The sequence below is a fragment of the Anabas testudineus genome, chromosome 5 (assembly GCF_900324465.2).
Source record: "Anabas testudineus chromosome 5, fAnaTes1.2, whole genome shotgun sequence".
NCBI lineage: Eukaryota > Metazoa > Chordata > Actinopteri > Anabantiformes > Anabantidae > Anabas > Anabas testudineus.
The window spans coordinates 18,488,436-18,507,316 of NC_046614.1; the positions used below are offsets into that span (position 1 = coordinate 18,488,436).

Below are 18,881 nucleotides of genomic sequence, written 5' to 3' on the forward strand. Positions count from 1 at the left end.
CTTTAAAAAACACATAAATATTTTAAATGGTATTTAAAGAAATGGTAAAGTCATGAGCCTATAACCCCAAATAAATAATGGTAAATTATTTAAAAAAGGTTTGAAGTACTTAATAAAAAGTGTTATTATTATTATTATTATTATTATTATTATTATTATTATTATTATTATTATTATTATTAGTGCACAGTGTAATAGTATTAATCCATGCCACTTAGCAAATATTATTTAGGTTCATTTGGCGAAGGTAACATTTATTGAGATAATGCAACTATCCGATTAGAACAAATCAAATAAACCCAGGATAATTCACAGAGGTGTTTGAACGCGTGTTTCAAACCGCAGTAAGTCCGAGAACTTAACAGCATCATTCTCATCATCAAATATGTAAAGCTCAAAAGGATTTCAGCAAATATCTTTATCTTGACTTCATTTGCATTTTTGGTGGAGCTTTGCGAAATCCACAACAAGGCTGCTTTAAAGCTGTGCATATATAACAAATCTTAAAATGAGGACAAAGGACTTGTGTGCTGGTATTGTCCAAATATACTGTAACGATCTTTTAAGGCCGACTTGAGATGTGGCTCTCCACAAGAAATCCCTTAGGCATCCAAAACTGGGTGTTATTTCTGCAGAAAGCTGCAAATGTTGCAATGAAATTCAGATTATAGTCCCACACTTTACAAGAGCTTCATTTTGTTATATGAATCTAGTTCTAGAGTATCTGAATGTGTCTGAATTACTGAGGGATGAGAATAACTGAACATGATTTAATTCCCTGTTCCGGCAGAATTAGTTCGGTTTATTAATTTAATTGTATTTCTATGAATTTAAATAAATTAAATTACATATACATATAAAAATTAAGTAGATACTTCTACTTATTTGTGGAAATAAAAAGAAAAAAGCGTACACCCAACTATTATTCATCCAAGTTGAAAGCCTGTGATCCAAAGGCTGTTTTTTTTTTTTTTGCTTCGACCATAAACAGCACCGCTGGTTTTATAATCCAGTAGCCTCAAACAAAACGATTCGAAGTCAGTCTGAGTACGCAGCCTTCGCCTTATTGGCATTAATCACGGGTTATCCAAAAGCGCACAGGGCGCTGCGCGATTGCAAACAGGTGATTGTGGCGGTCGGCAATAAAACGAGCAGAGGCTCAGCAGCAAAAAGCGATAAACATGCAGCAGGCTGGGTTGAAAGAAATCAGCCCTGAGCATGAACTCACCCTCCACTCTATCCTCTCCAGCACAGACATCTGCAGGCTTCCAGGTGCAGCAGTCCCACTGAGACAAAGCCAACGAGTGAAACTACGAGAGCTTCACTTTGCCGACTTCATCTGAGGGTCGTGCCGTGCGCATGCGCCGTCAAGTGTCACAACACCTGAGTAAAAAAAAAAATCTAAATAAAAAAATAAACGTGGAGTTCTTGAATCAATCGAAACACACGCACATTTTCTGTTTCTTTGTGCTTTTTCAAATTAATTAACTAATTAAAATGTAGTAAAAACCATTATATAGATAATGTCAAATAAAGATGTGACTCATGGGATTAGATTTAGGCCTATAACCTGTATAGATTAATAGATAATCTCATAATTATCCGCCATTGTTTAGCAGAAAAAGAAACAATTTGATAGAGACTAAAGTTTAAGAAAAGGTGAAATAAGACGTGGGGAAATTTCAAGATGAGGTAATTCCACCCCCCAAAGCCACATCGCCCCAGGCGGACTGAAAGAATCTGCTTTCAAAAGCCACTGAAGCTTTTTAAGGCCTAAAATGCTTCTTGTTATCTGATCTCCCGAATACTTCAGCTTAAACTAATGAACACATCAAAGTGTCTTCGTTATGTGGTTGAGAATGCAGCTTAGGCCGCATATCTGAGTCTAAAACATTTCTGACACCTGCCATAAAACTCATCTAAGAAACTTCAGACAACTTCAAACTCATTTCATTTAACTTAAATATTCTTTAATTGCAAAAGAGCAACTACGGGAACTATTTTGGTTTAAATAACTATAAGGCTGTAACACATAACCAAACAGGATTCACACTTAATATTAATTAATAAATAAAAAGCTTAAATAAAATACAATTGTTAGACAGTTTATTATTTGAGGATGCATTCAACAACTTTAATCACATCTTTCAGTCTGTGGTAACTACAACATTTGGGAAAATTCTGTCCGATCAGTGAATTTATTTTAGTTTGTGCTGCGATAATTGCGGGGTCCCATTAAGCTATAACTGTCTTATAGGGAAAAATATAAAGAAAGTGCATCTGTATTCGCTGCCTCACACAGACTTTCTATAAAGTCAGTTAAAAAATAAATTAAAAAACTTCTTATTGATGAATTATTTCTTTGTAAACCACTGTAGTCAATGATCTAAACTTACGCATCAATCAAGAAAAACAGAAAAAAAAAAAATCATAGGCTGCAGCTGGATGAGCAAAAGAGGATGGACTGTTTATTTGAATGTTTATCCACCGTGATTGGATTATTTACGGTGTAACTTACGTTTCATGAGAAGCAGGAGGAGACGCTCCGGGTCTGAAACCACAGCTCGAGTCCAACACCAGCGGGAGAAAAGGACGACTGTGCTGCCGCCTTGTGGCTGCAGCCTCACATTACAACAGCACAGCAAATGAAATGCACTAAAGCTAAAAACAGCACAGGTCAAAAACACAACTGCTAAATGCAAATAAACTAAAAAAAAAAAATACAGTAATACAGAAAGAGTAGTGTGATGATCACTGATCAAACTAAAAAACATAGATAAATAAGAAGTGCTGCATTCTTTATTATTTTAAAAATAAGACTAGTTTAATTTAGATAAGATGACATTTAGATTAGACAGTGTGTCAGATCTAAATGAGCTCAAACAGACGGTTTACAAATCAACTTGTACTGTGATCTGCAGCCTGTGAAGAGCAGTTGCACCAAAAGGTGGCAGCATAGTCAAAGTGGACCTGCACACAATCGTTTTGCTTTGCTTTGATAAGCAGGGTTACTATCTGACTAACAATTGTGTTTTATGTTGCTTCTTTTATGATGGCATCTGCCTGAATAACTGACAGTGGTTTTATCTTTTATATTTGTGTGATCAACCTTAAATAAAAAATGTGGATTGTTATTTTATGCATGAACCAAACATGGACTGATGTTTTTTTTCCCCTAAGCGAAGAGTTATGCGAGAGCCACTGAGTGATCTTCTCCACCTCGGCCACTCTGTACATTTCAGACATAACGTGAGACATTATGACAGCACCGTTGAAGAAAAGTTTCATGCATGCAGGTAGATTTTAAATCATTAATATATTACAAAAAAAAAATAATAATAAATAGCCCCAGGATGCTCCTGTGGGGAGTTATCAACTTGAAACCACAAACAGTCCTATTTACGTCTAGTTTGGATGAATCTACCTGTGCAGCAGTGTATAGACAAATACATGTTGTCAGCTGGGTGTCCCCAGTGAAGAAACTGAATACTAAACCTCTCCACAGATTCCATTTTCACACCTCTTGCATATAAACACGTAATCGGCTTTATGTAATGAGCTTTCGTTTGTTTTTGGTGTGAACTTTCCCTTGGAGAGCTCCCCTGTTGCTGCTGCTGTCACTGCAGGTAATTGTTGTTCCCCTTAGATTTCCCAGCACTGTGTAACCACGTATCATTTTACAGGCAACATGTAAACTCGTTCTGCAACAGTTCCTAATGTAGGTGGTGCAGTAAACATAGTGAGGAGATTCCTCTAATGAAGTCTTTAAGTAGAAATTTATTGACATTCGCTCAGTACATGCAAAGAAAAAAAAAAAAAAGTTGTTTCTTATTGTCTTGTTACACCAAAGATACTTGAGTTTGTTTTTGCTCAAAAAAATAAGCAACAAGCTTTATACCTTTTGACCTCAGTTTTTATCCCACGTCAAGAAAATCAAATGACTAATTCACTGGGAAAAAATATTCCTGCTAGAATGAACTAATAGAACTTATAGAAAGAAGAAACGAGCCCCAGGCATCTTCTCACAGCACCTATGAGAAAACAACAGTGTGCTACATTATGAGTTCATTTATAGATAATTACTTAGCACAGTTATAATCCAGTAGGATCTGTAATATGTAGGGATTATATTTAAAAAATACACTCTGGCCACTGGGAGACAGCAGAGTGACAAAGATGACACGAGGATCAATTCTCAAAGTGGCTCTGAAGGAGAACAGAGACGTGGAGAACACACGTGGGAAAACTAAAGTGTCTGAACAGCTTGTGGTGTTATTACCAAAATGTTCACAACATGTAAACACAGAGCTACTGGGGACTTAAGGAACAAGTTGGGAATAAGTTCACACCTTACAGGTTGTGTGGGTAATGTTTATGTGTCCGTGAATTGTGGTGTTGGGTTTGCAGAATTATGTATTAAGATGTATCAGTAATAGGTCACAATGTTACTAGAAGTGATATGGGGTGTGGGTGACCCAGTTGGATATCTGCTCTTTGGTGCGCTTAGCAGAGCTGTGGGTGGTGAACAGGGATTTGAAGGCCTCCGACTTCTCTTCCATGTTCTGTATGGACCTCTTGGTGCCAGTGGCTGTCGATGATTTTGTGATTTTGGAGGAGCTTGAGGATCCAGAGGGTGCAGCCACAGCTGTGCACATGACAGAGAAAACAAAATGGCAGGATGAAAATAAGACAAAAAACAAAAACTGATATATTTGTATTTTGTGTTTAAGAGTTTAAGCTGACATTTCAACTTTGTTTGCATTTGTCAAAGCAGAGAGTGATTAAGTACCTGACTGGCTGGCTTCACCACCATTTTGTTCTGAACTCCCCCTTGCTATTTCCTCCTGTGGAGACTGCGTGTCTTCTGCAAGAAGAAAGCATGGAGAAGAAGCACAAAGCAAATTTTATTACACAAATATAAAAATAAGCATTAATATTTGTGACTATTAAGACCCCAGTATTATTATTGAATATCATTTTAACAGGATCGTGTTAAAATAGTTAATGCACATCTTTTTTTATTATTATTGTTCATGTAATTTAAAGTTTTGCAGCTATGTGCACTATGTTAGCCATTTTGTTTGTCATTTGTGCACAGTACTACAGTATGATACTCAAACCAGGTTTCCCACAAACCTTTTGATTCTTGTGGTTTGGACACAGTTTCAGCTGCTTTGCTCTTCTTTGATTTCTGAAACAGGAACAAAGTGTACCGATTAGAAAATAAAGAAACAAAATGATCCTAATACAAAATCAATAGAAGAATATAGATTTGTTTCTATTTTTAGAAATCCACATTTTTTACACCATACAATATTTTATGGTGTAATGTTTTGAAGTAATTTTATTGCCATTTTTTGCATTTTAAATTAACCCAGTTAAAATAAAAACTCACCTTTGTTTTAGTTTTTGCCCGTCTCTCTTCCATCTTCTCCCTCAGCTTCTCCACATCCTCCTTAGTGCCGTTGAGCACAATGAGATCTTCTTCTTTAAACGGGTCTCCACACTAAAGCATAAACAAGACACACTAGTTACAAAAACATTGTGACTGTAACCTGATCAATATCTTGCAAGACTACATTTCCTGCAGCAAAAACACTGTTAGTCGGAATCATCACTGACTAATGACGTATCACCTTTTTGTATTATCATACTGAAACTAATGATAGAATCATAGTCAATAATTTATTCCCATTTAAGTTTCTGTTATTTGCTATTCCTTCTCTCTTCCACTGTGTTCTTCTGTGATACAGAAAGTATCCAGTTAAAGCTGAAGCAGAAACTCTTTATTAATTAATCATTAAAGCCAACAGTTGGATTGAACACTGTGTCTGAGCAGTATATAACACAGTTTGTGAGTCTGTCTGTTAGTGAGAACATTTTATTTGATGATAGGATTTTTCCACAATCTTGAAACATACATTTCACAAATGCATATTAGGGCTAGATAGACCTAATGGAAACCCTGTAGGCATCTTTAAAGACATATTATCTAGGGTTAAAGTGACAGAAAGGCACGTTAAAAAGGTTTAAGTGAACAATAGGTAAGGAGATTTGATTTGCAAAGCAATGGTTTGTGTATCCTGGATGATGATAAACAAAATTATAGGCATATAGGCAGCCTGAAAGGGAAAATAGTAAAATAAGCAGTTCTCATATGGGGCAGTATGTTTCTCCGGCAAATGATAAATATGTAAAATTTTACATTTTTAGAATACAATTACGAAAGCCGAACATTCAAATGATTGAATACTTTCCCTCACACGTCACGTTAATTTTCATGGATTTGCATGCAGGCAGGATTTGTTTACCCGTCACTTTACTTCTAACTCAATTCTTTTCCCAACACTGTGCAGTGTTGGATTTTAACTGGTAAAATTGGTGCATTTGCAAATTAATATCTACTCATTCATTTTTGCAAATCTATTAATCAATGTATATATATGCCTCAAAATGCAAAGTTCTTACTAGTTTGGATCCTCAAGAGAAGTAGAGACCAAGACCAGAGGCCTAATTTATAAAACATTGTCAAGTTTTGTAAACACTGTGCATATACTATATAATTATTCACTCATTTGAATTAATTAAACTTGTAATACAAACTGCACTTACAATAAGATAAACTAATGATGATGACTGCAGAAAACTGTGGTTCTCAAGTCAAAAATCTGTTGAATCATGTTGATTAAAGACCTAACTAACAAATTTTCTGTGGCTGTTCTTTCACAATAATACATGGTAAATATGTTATCACGTCTAATTTACTAAGAGTTTGTAAATAGAACATAGGGATGAGGCTTATCTGTATGAAAAAAAAAAAAAGCATTAAACATAGTTCTGCTTCTCTCAGAAAGGTCAAGGCAATAATCTCTAAATCATAATTGTTACAAACACAAATTTAACCAACATAGGCTGTGTGACTGTTTTAGGGAAGCCACACCCATACAAAAACAGAAATACAAACCCTGGAATAACCAGCAAGGGATCTATTGTGTTAGGCTCAGTGGATGTGAACTCCAGCCATGTGTTCTATACAACACAAGAGGGATAATCTCAGAAGCTGAGCAAGCAGCAAACAAACTCTGCGGATGCTGGTTTGAAGTAGGTTGTTGTGCTGTTGCTATTACTACAAAGGTTTTCGGGGAAATGAAACTTCTGCGCTTCAAACGTAACACTGCTTTGTTACAGAAACTGCTATTTCACAGGCAACAGGAAGATGAGCAAGAGGGAGAGGCCTTGCTTAGTGGACAAAGATCATTTGGATGATTTTAAATCTGTGCACCTCTAAGTTGGGAGATGAAGTGACAAAAAAAGGAAACCTGGTGTAAAGCTTATTGAGGACCAATATTTTAACCAGAGAGAGAGAGAAGATGCAATGTGACCAGTGATTAGGAATTAGGGGGAGGACGGTGGAAAAACCTTTATTCGAAAGAGAGCAAGTGTAAGTTGTTCCCTCACTGGTAACTAGGCAGGGACGGCTGTCGTCTCATGGGGCCGTGAGGGAGGTGCTTTAATCAGCAATGAATATGACTAGAGAAAAAAAAAACATATGCAAATGACTCTGTCTCACGCTGACATACTGGAGATCTGAGAGCACAGCCTCCCAGGTCACTCCCCACAAGAAAGAACAAAAACCAAAACCAAATGTAGGAGCAAACATAACAGAAGCAACACCAACCAACGACTGCTCCTCCTGATGACAGCACCTATGGAAATAACTTCTTCTCTTCTGGATTTTACATGGACTGTAGTAACATGCTAGGAGGAGCTGTTAGAGTAACAATGGTAGGAATAGACGGTGATGTCTAATATGTTACTTCTTCACCACGAGAACTACAGACTGAACAGCCTTGAAGGTAACTGCCTAAACTTGCACTGTCTTTGGCATGATTCCTTTACATGCTATATTTGGGTGTATTGTGTGACATGTTTGATCTAGAGATCCTTTAGAAGTTTTATCTGAACGAACATAAACATACATTAGATAAAAATAATCCCACACTGTTCATTAAGAATGTGAAATGACTGTTATCTAAAGTAATTCTACGAAAGGTTTTTGACTCAAAAAAAAAATCCCCAACTACAACGGCTGAGAGCAATCAAGTAGCCATGTGCACCTTGCCTTGCTTGTTAGCAGCGTAGGGATGGGGGCATTTTGACAGAAAAGCTTACAACACATCCATGGCACCCCCACATACACACATATACATACAATATAAATACAATATTTTATTTGTATGCCAAACTCTCAAGTCTTGCAACTATTTAGAGTGTTGCAGTATATATATGTGTTGCAGTATATTATATATATATATATATATATATATATATATATATATATATATATATATATATATATATATATATATATATATATATATATATATATATATATATATATATATATATATATATATATATATATATATATATGTGTGTGAATATATGTGAATACATGTGAACCACATAAGAATTATAAATAGACTAAAAACTGGTACACTTTTCTGGGCTGAAATGTGACTTTATCAATTAGTGCTAACCTACATATTTTACCCTATTTAATATCCCCAGAGGTCTATGACCCTTATGCAAATAACCAATCACTCCTCTCTTTATTGCAGTTTTATTTGTGGTGGTGCTGTCTGGATATAGTGAAGCTGGGCTACTATGCGCCTGCTTGAAGGGAAAAAGTACAGCTTTCTTTTGTGCCTGGGGATTTTAATCTTTTCAGTCATCTACTTGACGACCAGGATATCACCAAAGCCCAACCTTCTAAAGCCTTCAAGTTGCAGGCACATCTACACTGATTGTAAAGCTTTTCTACCTGACACTGAGGAAGGTGCAGAATTGTACCACAATGATTGCCAGGTATGCTTATTTTCTATGTACCTTTATCTATCTTAAATAGTTTGCAGTGTGGAATTTGTATTTATATAACTTAACAAGACTACCATTACAAAGCAGTATTAAAGGTTCCACGAAGGCACCTTTTCAGCAGTAAAAAAAGAGGGTCCTGGAGTCATAAAAGGAGTTATGTGAGATAAATTGGTTGAAAACAAAAATAATTATTCCTCACAGGCAAATTCCCATCCTATTTCTAGCATGGAATCCAAAAATAAGAGGTTTTGGGGAGGGTCATGTACCCTGTGTACGCATCCATGGTAACCACGTCCCCTCTGACTTGATGTGTTATGAGATCTACGTGCTTCCTTGGAACAGCAGTGTTCTTTGAAAGATATGGGTACTAAACCGCAGGGTCACAACTGACATTTTAAGACCCAGAGCAAGATAAGGCTCCTACACCAGTTTGGCCAAGTCGTCTTCAGCAGAATGTTTCAGTATGGTTAGTTAAATGCTTTATGATTTATTGTGCCTAGTGCTTGTTTGAGTTCTTAAGTTTTTAAGATTATTTTACACTGCTATAATGTGCATTTAGTCATGAGTGTCAGACACAATGGCAATAACTGACTACAGTATTCCTAGTTTTTTAATGCAAAGTGTAACTTTTCATAAATCATAAATTTATGCACATAAACATGCTACTGAAAAAAAATCTGTTCCCCTGTCAAGATTCAGTTCGTTTACATAAACTTACTTGATCAGTAACTTTCATACAAAGAGTTGGTATTGACCCCTTATTCAGAAAAAGGTTAGAGGCCAGTCATGCATTATACTGTACGATGTTAGTCGACCTGTTGGTGGCAAAGTGGTCACACAAAATACTATGTAGACATTGCTAATATTGTAACCGACTACTGTAACTGGAAAAAGCATTTTTTTTAAAGGTATATTCGCATAAACATGCAGAGGCCTTCCATGAGCAAACTACTGTCTTCCAGTTGCACATTTAAATCACTAATGCAAGTTTATTAATTTTAAAGGATAACGTTAATGTTAATATACATGTTTTCTGTCTGCAGGTGGAAAGCTACATAATGAATAGTAGGCTGCAGTGTTCCAATCTGAAGAGAGACCTACATTTCATCACAAGACCTCTAAGCCAGGAGGAAGAGGACTACCCTTTAGCATTTATTGTAACTGTTCATAAAGAGTTTCAACTTTTTGTACGCCTGTTACGGGCCATTTACATGCCACAAAATGTCTATTGCATTCATGTGGATGCCAAGGCTCCATGGGAGTACAGAGCAGCAGTACGGAAGCTAGTCAACTGCCTTCAGAATGTGTTCCTCTCCAGCCACAGCGAGACAGTGACCTATGCTGGGTTTTCCCGCCTGCAAGCAGATTTGAACTGCATGAAGGATCTAGCAAAGTCCAAGATAGGCTGGAAGAAGGTAGTGAATCTGTGTGGACAAGATTTCCCAGTCAAGAGCAACTTAGAACTGGTGCAGTACCTGAAAAGTAAAAAATGGAAAGACAGAAACATGACACCTGGGGTTAAGCAACCAAAGTCTATGAGGCATAGGACACAGCTACAGCACAGAGAGATCAAGGGGTCACATGTAGCTTTGAATGGACTAAGGAAAGGTCCTCCACCACACAATCTGGAAGTGTATTTTGGAACAGCCTACTATGCTCTCACAAGAGCTTTTGTAGATTTTGTTCTTCAAAGTCCAATAGCTCATGACCTCTTGGAGTGGTCCAAAGACACGTTCAGTCCAGATGAGCACTACTGGGTGACACTCAACCATTTCAAAGGTAAACTGCCTGTTTTGAAAAGGTAAACGGGCATGACGCTCAACTGTTCTGCAACACAAATTTTAGTGTAACACTATTAATTATTAACTTGATTGTATGATTATCATGTTTAAACCAAAGGAGACATAACACACAGAAGCACAAACAATCCAAGGTCAAACAGCCTATTTGATTGGTTTGTTTTTTTCACGTTCAAAGATGCTGTAAAATTATAAATATGCCATGTGCAACCTATGTAAAATGTCATTCGTTTGATTGTAATTATCTTTTTTAATGTAATTTTACAAAATGGCACTCTTATTCATTTGAAGTTATGTATGTAAAGTTAGTGAAGTTGGAGTTAGCTCTCATTTCCTCACATTCAGTTAACTAATGCACTCATGAGTAAGAGCAGTAACATAACTGTTTCGTTTAAATTTTCCAATGGAAACATCTGTGTCTCCCACATAATGTACATGACAGTCCCATATAACGTTAAGGAAAATGTAATTACATACTGATGATTCATTTTGTCTGTACTTTTAATAGGAGCTCCAGGCAGCTACATAGAAGGAGGATGGGAAGGAGACATCCGTGCAATTAAGTGGAGGGATCAAGGAGGAAGAGTGCACGATGGCTGCAAAGGTAAAGTCCAATGTCAGTTAATGGAAGAACTATTATAGTAATTACTGTTCCAAGGGGCTTATCTATAGTGTAAATACAATTTTACTAGTTTTGTTCAACTATCCTTTTTTAATTCATCATAATATGAAACATAATTTAGAATCTGACATACACCGCAAATAATTCAATTTCAACAAAAATACTAATTAATATTCTTTTTGCGATACAGAATACTTATTACTCAGTGTCTGACGATAAAGGGCCTGCTTCTTACTGTTTGTCTTATCGTATTTGGCACTAAGCACACAGATAGGGTTACAGTGCCAATTATCCGTTGAGGTGACTTAAGATTTACTTAAGATTTATTTGGAGTTCTTTTGATATGATAAGGGAACTCTGTGTTTTATATGACATTATATAGTTGGAAATGGAAAAAGGATACAGATATTTTTGTAACATAAAATACACACAGCTACTTATCTCAAGTACCTGCTTATGAACAGAATTGCTGTAATTTCCAGGGCACTATGTAAGAGACATCTGTGTTTATGGAATAGAAGACCTGCCATGGATCATCAACAAGAACAGCATGTTTGCCAATAAATTTGAGAGCAACACCTACCCTGAGGCACTGGCCTGTTTGCAGCAGTGGCATAGGAACAAGGTCTTGAGCCAAGCAACAGTTCCCATAGACCCATCATGGATTCAAGCTACACGAAGTAAATCAAGCAGCAGCAGCAGTTATTTTAACAGCAGTGCTGAAGCATGAAATTGCTTTGATATACTAAACAAAGGTTGTGCTACTCAGTGGCGATGAATGCCAAAAAGTAAGATGGAAAAGAAGAACTTGGAGCAAAGAGACAATGCACTGTGCACTTCTGGACTCTGTTCAACGCTGTTTACAAATGAATTTGTCTATTTATCTATTTATGAAACTTTAAATGCTTTTTCCTTTTGATAATCTGAGTATATTTAAAATAAAGCAGTACAAATAAAGCAAACACACAACAGCTCCAACTAAAAAGGTGGATGTCCTACAGACATCACATCTGCGGCACTCCTTGGCTGTAACAACGTTTATCCATATGGTGTATTTCAAATAAACAATTACCATTTAAGACAGATTTCTAAGTATAAATTAATTGAATATTGTTTACATTTAGTCATTTAGCAGATGCTTTTATCCAAAGTGACTTACAAGTCAGTACATGGTACAAGGGTAGGTAGGGCAGCGTGAGGAGGACCCCTACTGGAGGTAGGCCACAGCTGGGATTTGAACCCCAGTCTCCTAAATGGGAGGCGGTGATGTTACCACTACACTAACCAGCCGCTGTTTGTTTGTATGTTTGTATGTAAGTTGAAATGTGTAAGATCCTGTATAAGTCCTTTGAGAGACTGGTGCTGACCCATCTTAAGGACATCACAGGACCCCTGAAGCTTGCCTACATGGCAAACAGATCAACACATGATGCTGTCAACGTGGCAGTACATCCTACAACACCTTGACTCCTCAGGAACTTGTGCAAATATCCTGTTTGTAGACTTCAGCTCAGCATTTAACAAAATTATACCTAAGGTTCTCGGGACCAAACTCACTCAGCTAACTGTAGCTGTTCCCACCGGTCAGTGGAAAATCCCAACCAACACACCAACACTCAACACTGATGTGGGGCAAAGGAGGGGGGGGGGGCTCTCCCAACTGCTCTACACAAATGATTGCACCCACAGAGAGTCTGTATAAGGAAATTCATGCTGAGAAGAGGTTGTATGGCTGGCCCTCTGGTGCAGTCAGAAGTTTATGCAGAGGCCTGTGTTAAGATTAGAAACTGTCTGCCATTAAACTGCACATTTAATGGCAGATGTGATTTGCAAAAGTAAACTGATTATGTAGTAGTAGTAGTAGTAGTAGTAGTAGTAGTAGTAGTAGTAGTAGTAGTAGTGGTAGTAGTAGTAGTAGTAGTGGTAGTAGTAGTAGTAGTAGTAGTAGTAGTAGTAGTAGTAGTAGTAGTAGTAGTAGTAGTAGTAGTAGTAGTAGTCACTCCCTTTTGGCAGTCAACAAGATGATTTGTGAAACCACAGTTTCACTTAAACAGAAATAATACCCTGTGAAACATTAAAGCCTCCAGGAAATGTGGAGGAAATGTATGACGTTCTTTAGCACATGAGATATAGCGATATTTTCTGACTGACCACAATTCAAATGACATCAATATTAAGATATAAAAACTATTGATCAATATATTGTGTAGTCAATAACTTGTCTTCTATGTCCTAGTAAAATCAAAAATTGTAATTGAAATCAAAATTGTTATGGTTATTCTAAACTATACAAATGGAAATATGCATACATATGCAACCAGTTTCCAAACTCTCCAAGTGCTCAAAAATAGCAGAAAGATTGTTTGTTAATGTACATGATTAATTTATTATTAAAAATAAATTGCTGAATGAATACCAGAAGAGGTGTGCTGCTCTGATATTTAATATAATGATTAGTGTGATACCGGTCCAAAACGGTAGATTGTAAAGAGAGGGAAGTACTGAAAAGAATTGTTGGTTTCATAACTGGCACCAGATACCTGAGCAGTAAGTTGTAAAAAAGAGATTTGCAGCATTTGTCATGTGAACAGTTGCTGGCAAAGGTGAGACTATTGTATAATGTAGGCTAAGGAGTTATTTCAAACTCACTGAAGCAAACTCACATGCAATTAATACAACTTGTGCATTTTGAGAGGGGGCAGCAGCGTTATAAATATGCGTTTTCAATGACTGAGTATTTGAAGCCTTTTTATGGCGTGCCTAGCATAGATAAGTACACGCAAGTGTAGGGCTTTCCCGAATATTTATTTTTCGGCTTCAGAGCCTTGGTCCGAAAGGATTGGTCAGTTGTACCAAATTTGAAAGCATTCAAAGCATTCTTCACATATCTCTTCAGAGACAGTCCAACACATAGCAGGTATGGCAAAGAGACTCCTCAGCGGCCAAGTCAAGAAGACAAAAGAACAATCATGACAAATATGTAACTGTAGTTGTGGATATTAAGTTGTTCTGTAATGAACATGTACAATTTTCACACTTTTATTAGCCCAATAGAATAATAGAAAAGTGTGATGGAGGTGTACAATGTGTGCTGTGTTCTGATATATATTCTTCACAGAAAATGAGCCATGGCCACTGAGTACGAGTTAGAAAATATAATTAATTGGGTTATTTTTCTTTTGATTAAAATTAAAACAGGTCCCACATAGCCAAAAACCACGCGAGGGTTACTTCAACAGAAATGAAACCAGTGACAGGAGATCTGCCTTCAGCTAAAACTAGGTCAGTGTCAGAAACAGTCTGAAGTGGTTAACAGAAAAACTGCCTAGTATGTGGATGTATATGTATGTGGAGTAAACTGATTATTGAAGTTAGCTGGGTATTTGAGCAACATTCTGCTGTAATGATAACACAAACAAATGCACAAAAAAATGCACTAAACTAATTACTTATAATAAAAAAAAAAACTAAAAAAACATAACAGTAAGTATCACCAGTCACATTTTTTTTTTCTTTTTTTTTTGGTTTTTAAGACTATTTTGCAAGTTACTGATATTTACAATCAAATTAATTTCATTTTTTTCCTCTAAATATAACCTTACAGAGTAACAACACCTAATTTAAAAAAACTATACCAAATATGTTATTAATTATAATATGCTACAAGATACAGTTGTGTATCTTGTAGCATGGATCAACTATTTTGATTTGATCTAGTTTCAACATTACTGCCTCAGTTACATTTTTCCAGTGCCTCCCTGTGAAAGTGCCTTTCTCAAAAGCCACTGATAGAATTGTTTATTTTGGTCTTGTAGCTACAGGCTGCGTAGGTGTGGCTGATTACCTTACATAGGTCTCTCTCACTGTTTAACTGTCAGCATACTCTTCCGGGAGTTTCCATTTGAAAAAAGGTTTTTATGTGGTGCCGTCTTGCGTCAAACAGTTTTTTTTGCACAGTGTAACTAACCAGTTCCACCATGTTAGCAACGCTGAATTGTTTTTTTGAGACCAACTCATTCGTGTTGAGACTTATCATGTCAACTGGTCTCCCAGATAACGAATGTAAGGTTCATCCCACAGCACTGCACGTTGGATATAAACCATAAAACTGCAACTGATAAAATGAGCACTGTAGCACAATACTAGCAATCTCATTGCAAACACAGGTCATGCAAACATTTTAATTGTTCACAATCTAATATTGTCATATCACTTACCCCTATATATAGCCTTTTTTTATATTTGTAACTGATATCTGTAGACTATTAGTGGTCTACTGGTTTAACCCAGTTTCTGTTACAAGATTTCAAAAACTGTACTGTAAGTATAAGCATTTTCAATTCCAAAAGAAGAGGATCGAGTATGTTACCGTGTTTTTCTGTAAAAACTGCCAATAAACGATATAGAAGTACATTTGGAGGAAGTCATTTAAGTGCTTTCATGTGAATGTTAGCACAGGCTAAATAATGTGATAAACTGAGCAAGGGCTACTGGGAAGGATAGGATGAAATTTTGCTTACCTTATGGCAAATTTCCGTCTTAACCTCCTTCAGTGCCCGATCAGAAAAGACACAGCCACAGGTCTGCAGGTAACAAAACCTGAAAATTAAAATATCAAAACATGATAAAATGTTTCTGTCTTTCAACACATTTTATTCCACTGCACAAAATGAGCATAAATTGCAATGGATGAGTTTTTATTTCTGCGTTGTTTGAGTGTGTTTGCAACATGCACTTTACTCATTTATACATAACACTGAATATCATACAAAAAAAATTACATACAGCTTTTGTTATACAAATGCACTTGTGCCTTTCAAAAAAAAAACAAGTATGATGAATTTTTTATAATTTTGATGTACCTGTGCTTTCCATTCATCTCCAATCCAACAACAGGGCAGATGAACATGCCACAGTGGATGTCCTCATAACGATCACCTTTAGTATTTCTTCTTTCTCCCTCCCATTCAGGATTATCAGTCAAATTCAGCTCCTTTATATCCTAGAAAGAGATTATAAAAATCAAATCCACAGAAGTACAACTCCAGACAATGAAATAAAAAATAAATTTATACAAATGAAATCAGCCAACATAAATAAATTCAAATTCAATATTGTAACTATTTATTTATTATGAAATAGCTGGGAAAATAGTATACGTACAAAACTTTGTTATTTTATCATACCTTTATGCCACGGATATGTACAACAGCTTCAGCATTTGGTCTCTCAGCAGACTTATCCAGAAGATATTCAATGACAGCATCTTTGTTATAGAGCCTGAAATGTCACACAGTTCTAACATTTAGTACATAATATGCTATCTAACACTCAGTGCCACATTAGTTTATCAAGCTTCTTGTCTCTAAAGTTGCAACAAGACAGGCAGGTCTCACCTTCCCAGTTCACAAGCAACGATGGGGCGTCTGAGTTTTTCCTGGCTCAGGGCACAATACTTCCACTTGGCAGCCAGCTCTGCATTTTTATCAACCTACGTGCACAATTCAAAATATGTTTCATTCCGTTCACATATTTATGCACCCCACTTACTATAACATGCTTTTAAAGCCACTAACGTTATGTGTGGACTACGCTAAAATACTGCCAATGTCGTAAAAGAGATGAAGACGTCCTGGTTAAAGGAGTTAAATCGATAAATAAAATATAATTAGACGCTTATTAGCTTTGTAATATTAGACAATTATATTTAAGGCTAGTTTTAGCTAAGCTAACTGCGTTGCCTGACGCATATAGCTACCTATTCCAACATGAAAACCGCGCAGATATTTTAATCAGCGGTTAAGTAGTCTCCTTATGAATTAAAAATAAATATTAAACCAACCATTTAATAATATTCTCGATAAAACGTCATTATAATGCAGCGCTAGCATGCTAACAGTTAGCAACCTTCTAATAGCTACCGACATCACTAAAGGTTAAGTCACTGAAAACGGTGGTTAAACATATATAACATACCTTTTCTACTTTTTTGGGTCCTTTCACCAGCTCGTGTCGTTTAGGGATCGTACCACCATCGCATCCCATCTTGAAAGCTGACTTGTGAAGTTAAATTCCGCAATTAGCTTAGTGTGTTAAAAGCTACTCACAGTCAGACCGGAAGTTGTCCGAGTTGTAAACAAACAACGAGAGACCTGCAAACCTCGCGGGATGTGCGGCCGGTTCGATGTCGCCCTCCAGCGGCTGAATGAAGTAAGAACTGTAAGAGTTCAACTTCTGTGTTTTGTTGCTTCGTCCACGGTGTGGAAGCATCACTCCAAACATCACTCCAAATATCACTCCAAACATCACTCCAAACATCACTCCAAACATCACTCCAAACATCACTCCAAACATCACTCCAAACATCACTCCAAACATCACTCCAAACATCACTCCAAACATCACTCCATATCACTCCAAACATCACTCCAAATATTACTCCAAATATCACTCCAAACATCACTCCAAACATCACTCCAAACATCACTCCAAACATCACTCCAAACATCACTCCAAACATCACTCCAAACATCACTCCAAATATCACTGCTTTAGTTTCTGCTCAGCATGACGTCCAGATGGGAACTGCCAAGACACAAGTGAGAAGGAACTCAAATTTTTACCATAAAAATAAATACTAAACTATTATTTCTAACACAGGTGTAACAGCCGACTTACACTACTAAGCAGCTAATTACCAAAGGGAGCTTTAAATAGTTATTTTATTAATATTAATTTACTAGTATTATTATTAGTAGTAGCAGAGCTATTGCTGTTGTAGTTCTTGTTATTACTGTAATTTTGCATTTAACACAAAATGAAAGCAATTTGGTTGGCCGTTTATACAATATTACAAGAGGATATAATAAAGTGAAGGATAAGAAAAAGAAGGTTTTTATGTGATGGGCAGAGTCATACCATCAAGGTTTTAGAAAAAACATTGTCTGGTCTATTGTCCTGATGCCGTGATTTTCAAGAATGAAGTTGCTGAAGTAAAACGTTGTCTTGCATGACACTGTGTGGCTAAGAAACCTACACTACTGTAGCCGTGAATGTAAACACGAAGAAACAACTTCACACAGATTACTCTTTTACTGTACTGCCCATCCATCTATCTATATGGCTGACATTTTCAGTCAGCCATTATACATAGAACTAGTAAGTGACATTAGTCTGGCTTTCAGGCCTGTTGTCAGAGTGGTCTAAAGATGAAAGTTTCCTTGGAAGATAGTTCAGTGAGTGCTAATGAGATCGGTTTCCTGTGCCTTCCAGGCTGCAGATTAGTTTACTATCGATGGCGCTGTCCAAGAGCGACCATTAGTTTGGGGAATACCTCAGTGGAGACATCTCTGGCGGCATGACTGATAATCTGTGTAGGAAAGAAGACTACATAAAAACACAGCACTAGACTTCATTTTGGTTCAGAAAATAGATTTCAGCCTCTTTAAACTCACCGCACACGGGCAGTGGTTTGGTTTCCCAAAATGTAGCAAAATGAATACATATAAACACAAAAACATTTCTCCATATTGCCTATTGGTTCGATTAGTCCTTCCTGTAATTTATAAATTGTGTTACGTGTC

General features: G+C 36.6%; 2 protein-coding genes across 2 annotated transcripts; one reads left to right on the forward strand and one right to left on the reverse strand.

Annotated features, from left to right (window-relative positions):
- Positions 1 to 3,899: 3,899 nt before the first annotated feature.
- Positions 3,900 to 17,437, reverse strand: rtf2 (replication termination factor 2). Its single transcript, XM_026348622.1, has 9 exons — positions 17,275 to 17,437; positions 16,695 to 16,789; positions 16,485 to 16,578; positions 16,161 to 16,300; positions 15,819 to 15,897; positions 5,396 to 5,506; positions 5,137 to 5,191; positions 4,790 to 4,864; positions 3,900 to 4,645 (listed from the first exon to the last, which is right to left on the reverse strand). Exons 1-9 carry the CDS (start codon positions 17,341 to 17,343, stop codon positions 4,449 to 4,451), a joined length of 915 nt encoding a protein of 304 aa, XP_026204407.1. The 5' UTR covers positions 17,344 to 17,437; the 3' UTR covers positions 3,900 to 4,448.
- gcnt7 (glucosaminyl (N-acetyl) transferase family member 7) lies at positions 5,513 to 12,472 on the forward strand. Its single transcript, XM_026348621.1, has 5 exons — positions 5,513 to 7,856; positions 8,622 to 8,868; positions 9,921 to 10,656; positions 11,185 to 11,280; positions 11,781 to 12,472. The coding sequence occupies exons 2-5, from the start codon at positions 8,668 to 8,670 to the stop codon at positions 12,026 to 12,028; spliced, it is 1,281 nt and encodes a 426-aa protein (XP_026204406.1). The 5' UTR covers positions 5,513 to 7,856; positions 8,622 to 8,667; the 3' UTR covers positions 12,029 to 12,472.
- Positions 17,438 to 18,881: the final 1,444 nt, after the last annotated feature.

What these genes read in the sequence shown, in the direction of transcription:
- gcnt7 (XM_026348621.1), top strand. Translation starts at nt 8,668, where the DNA reads ATGCGCCTGCTTGAAGGGAAAAAGTACAGCTTTCTTTTGTGCCTGGGG. An exon ending in TGTACCACAATGATTGCCAG is followed by an intron (nt 8,869 to 9,920) that starts GTATGCTTATTT and finishes TTCTGTCTGCAG; the next exon opens with GTGGAAAGCTACATAATGAA. An exon ending in AGTGCACGATGGCTGCAAAG is followed by an intron (nt 11,281 to 11,780) that starts GTAAAGTCCAAT and finishes TGTAATTTCCAG; the next exon opens with GGCACTATGTAAGAGACATC.
- rtf2 (XM_026348622.1), bottom strand. Translation starts at nt 17,343, where the DNA reads ATGGGATGCGATGGTGGTACGATCCCTAAACGACACGAGCTGGTGAAA. An exon ending in GTTGCTTGTGAACTGGGAAG is followed by an intron (nt 16,579 to 16,694) that starts GTGAGACCTGCC and finishes GTGACATTTCAG; the next exon opens with GCTCTATAACAAAGATGCTG. An exon ending in AGACGGAAATTTGCCATAAG is followed by an intron (nt 5,507 to 15,818) that starts GTAAGCAAAATT and finishes TTTATGCTTTAG; the next exon opens with TGTGGAGACCCGTTTAAAGA.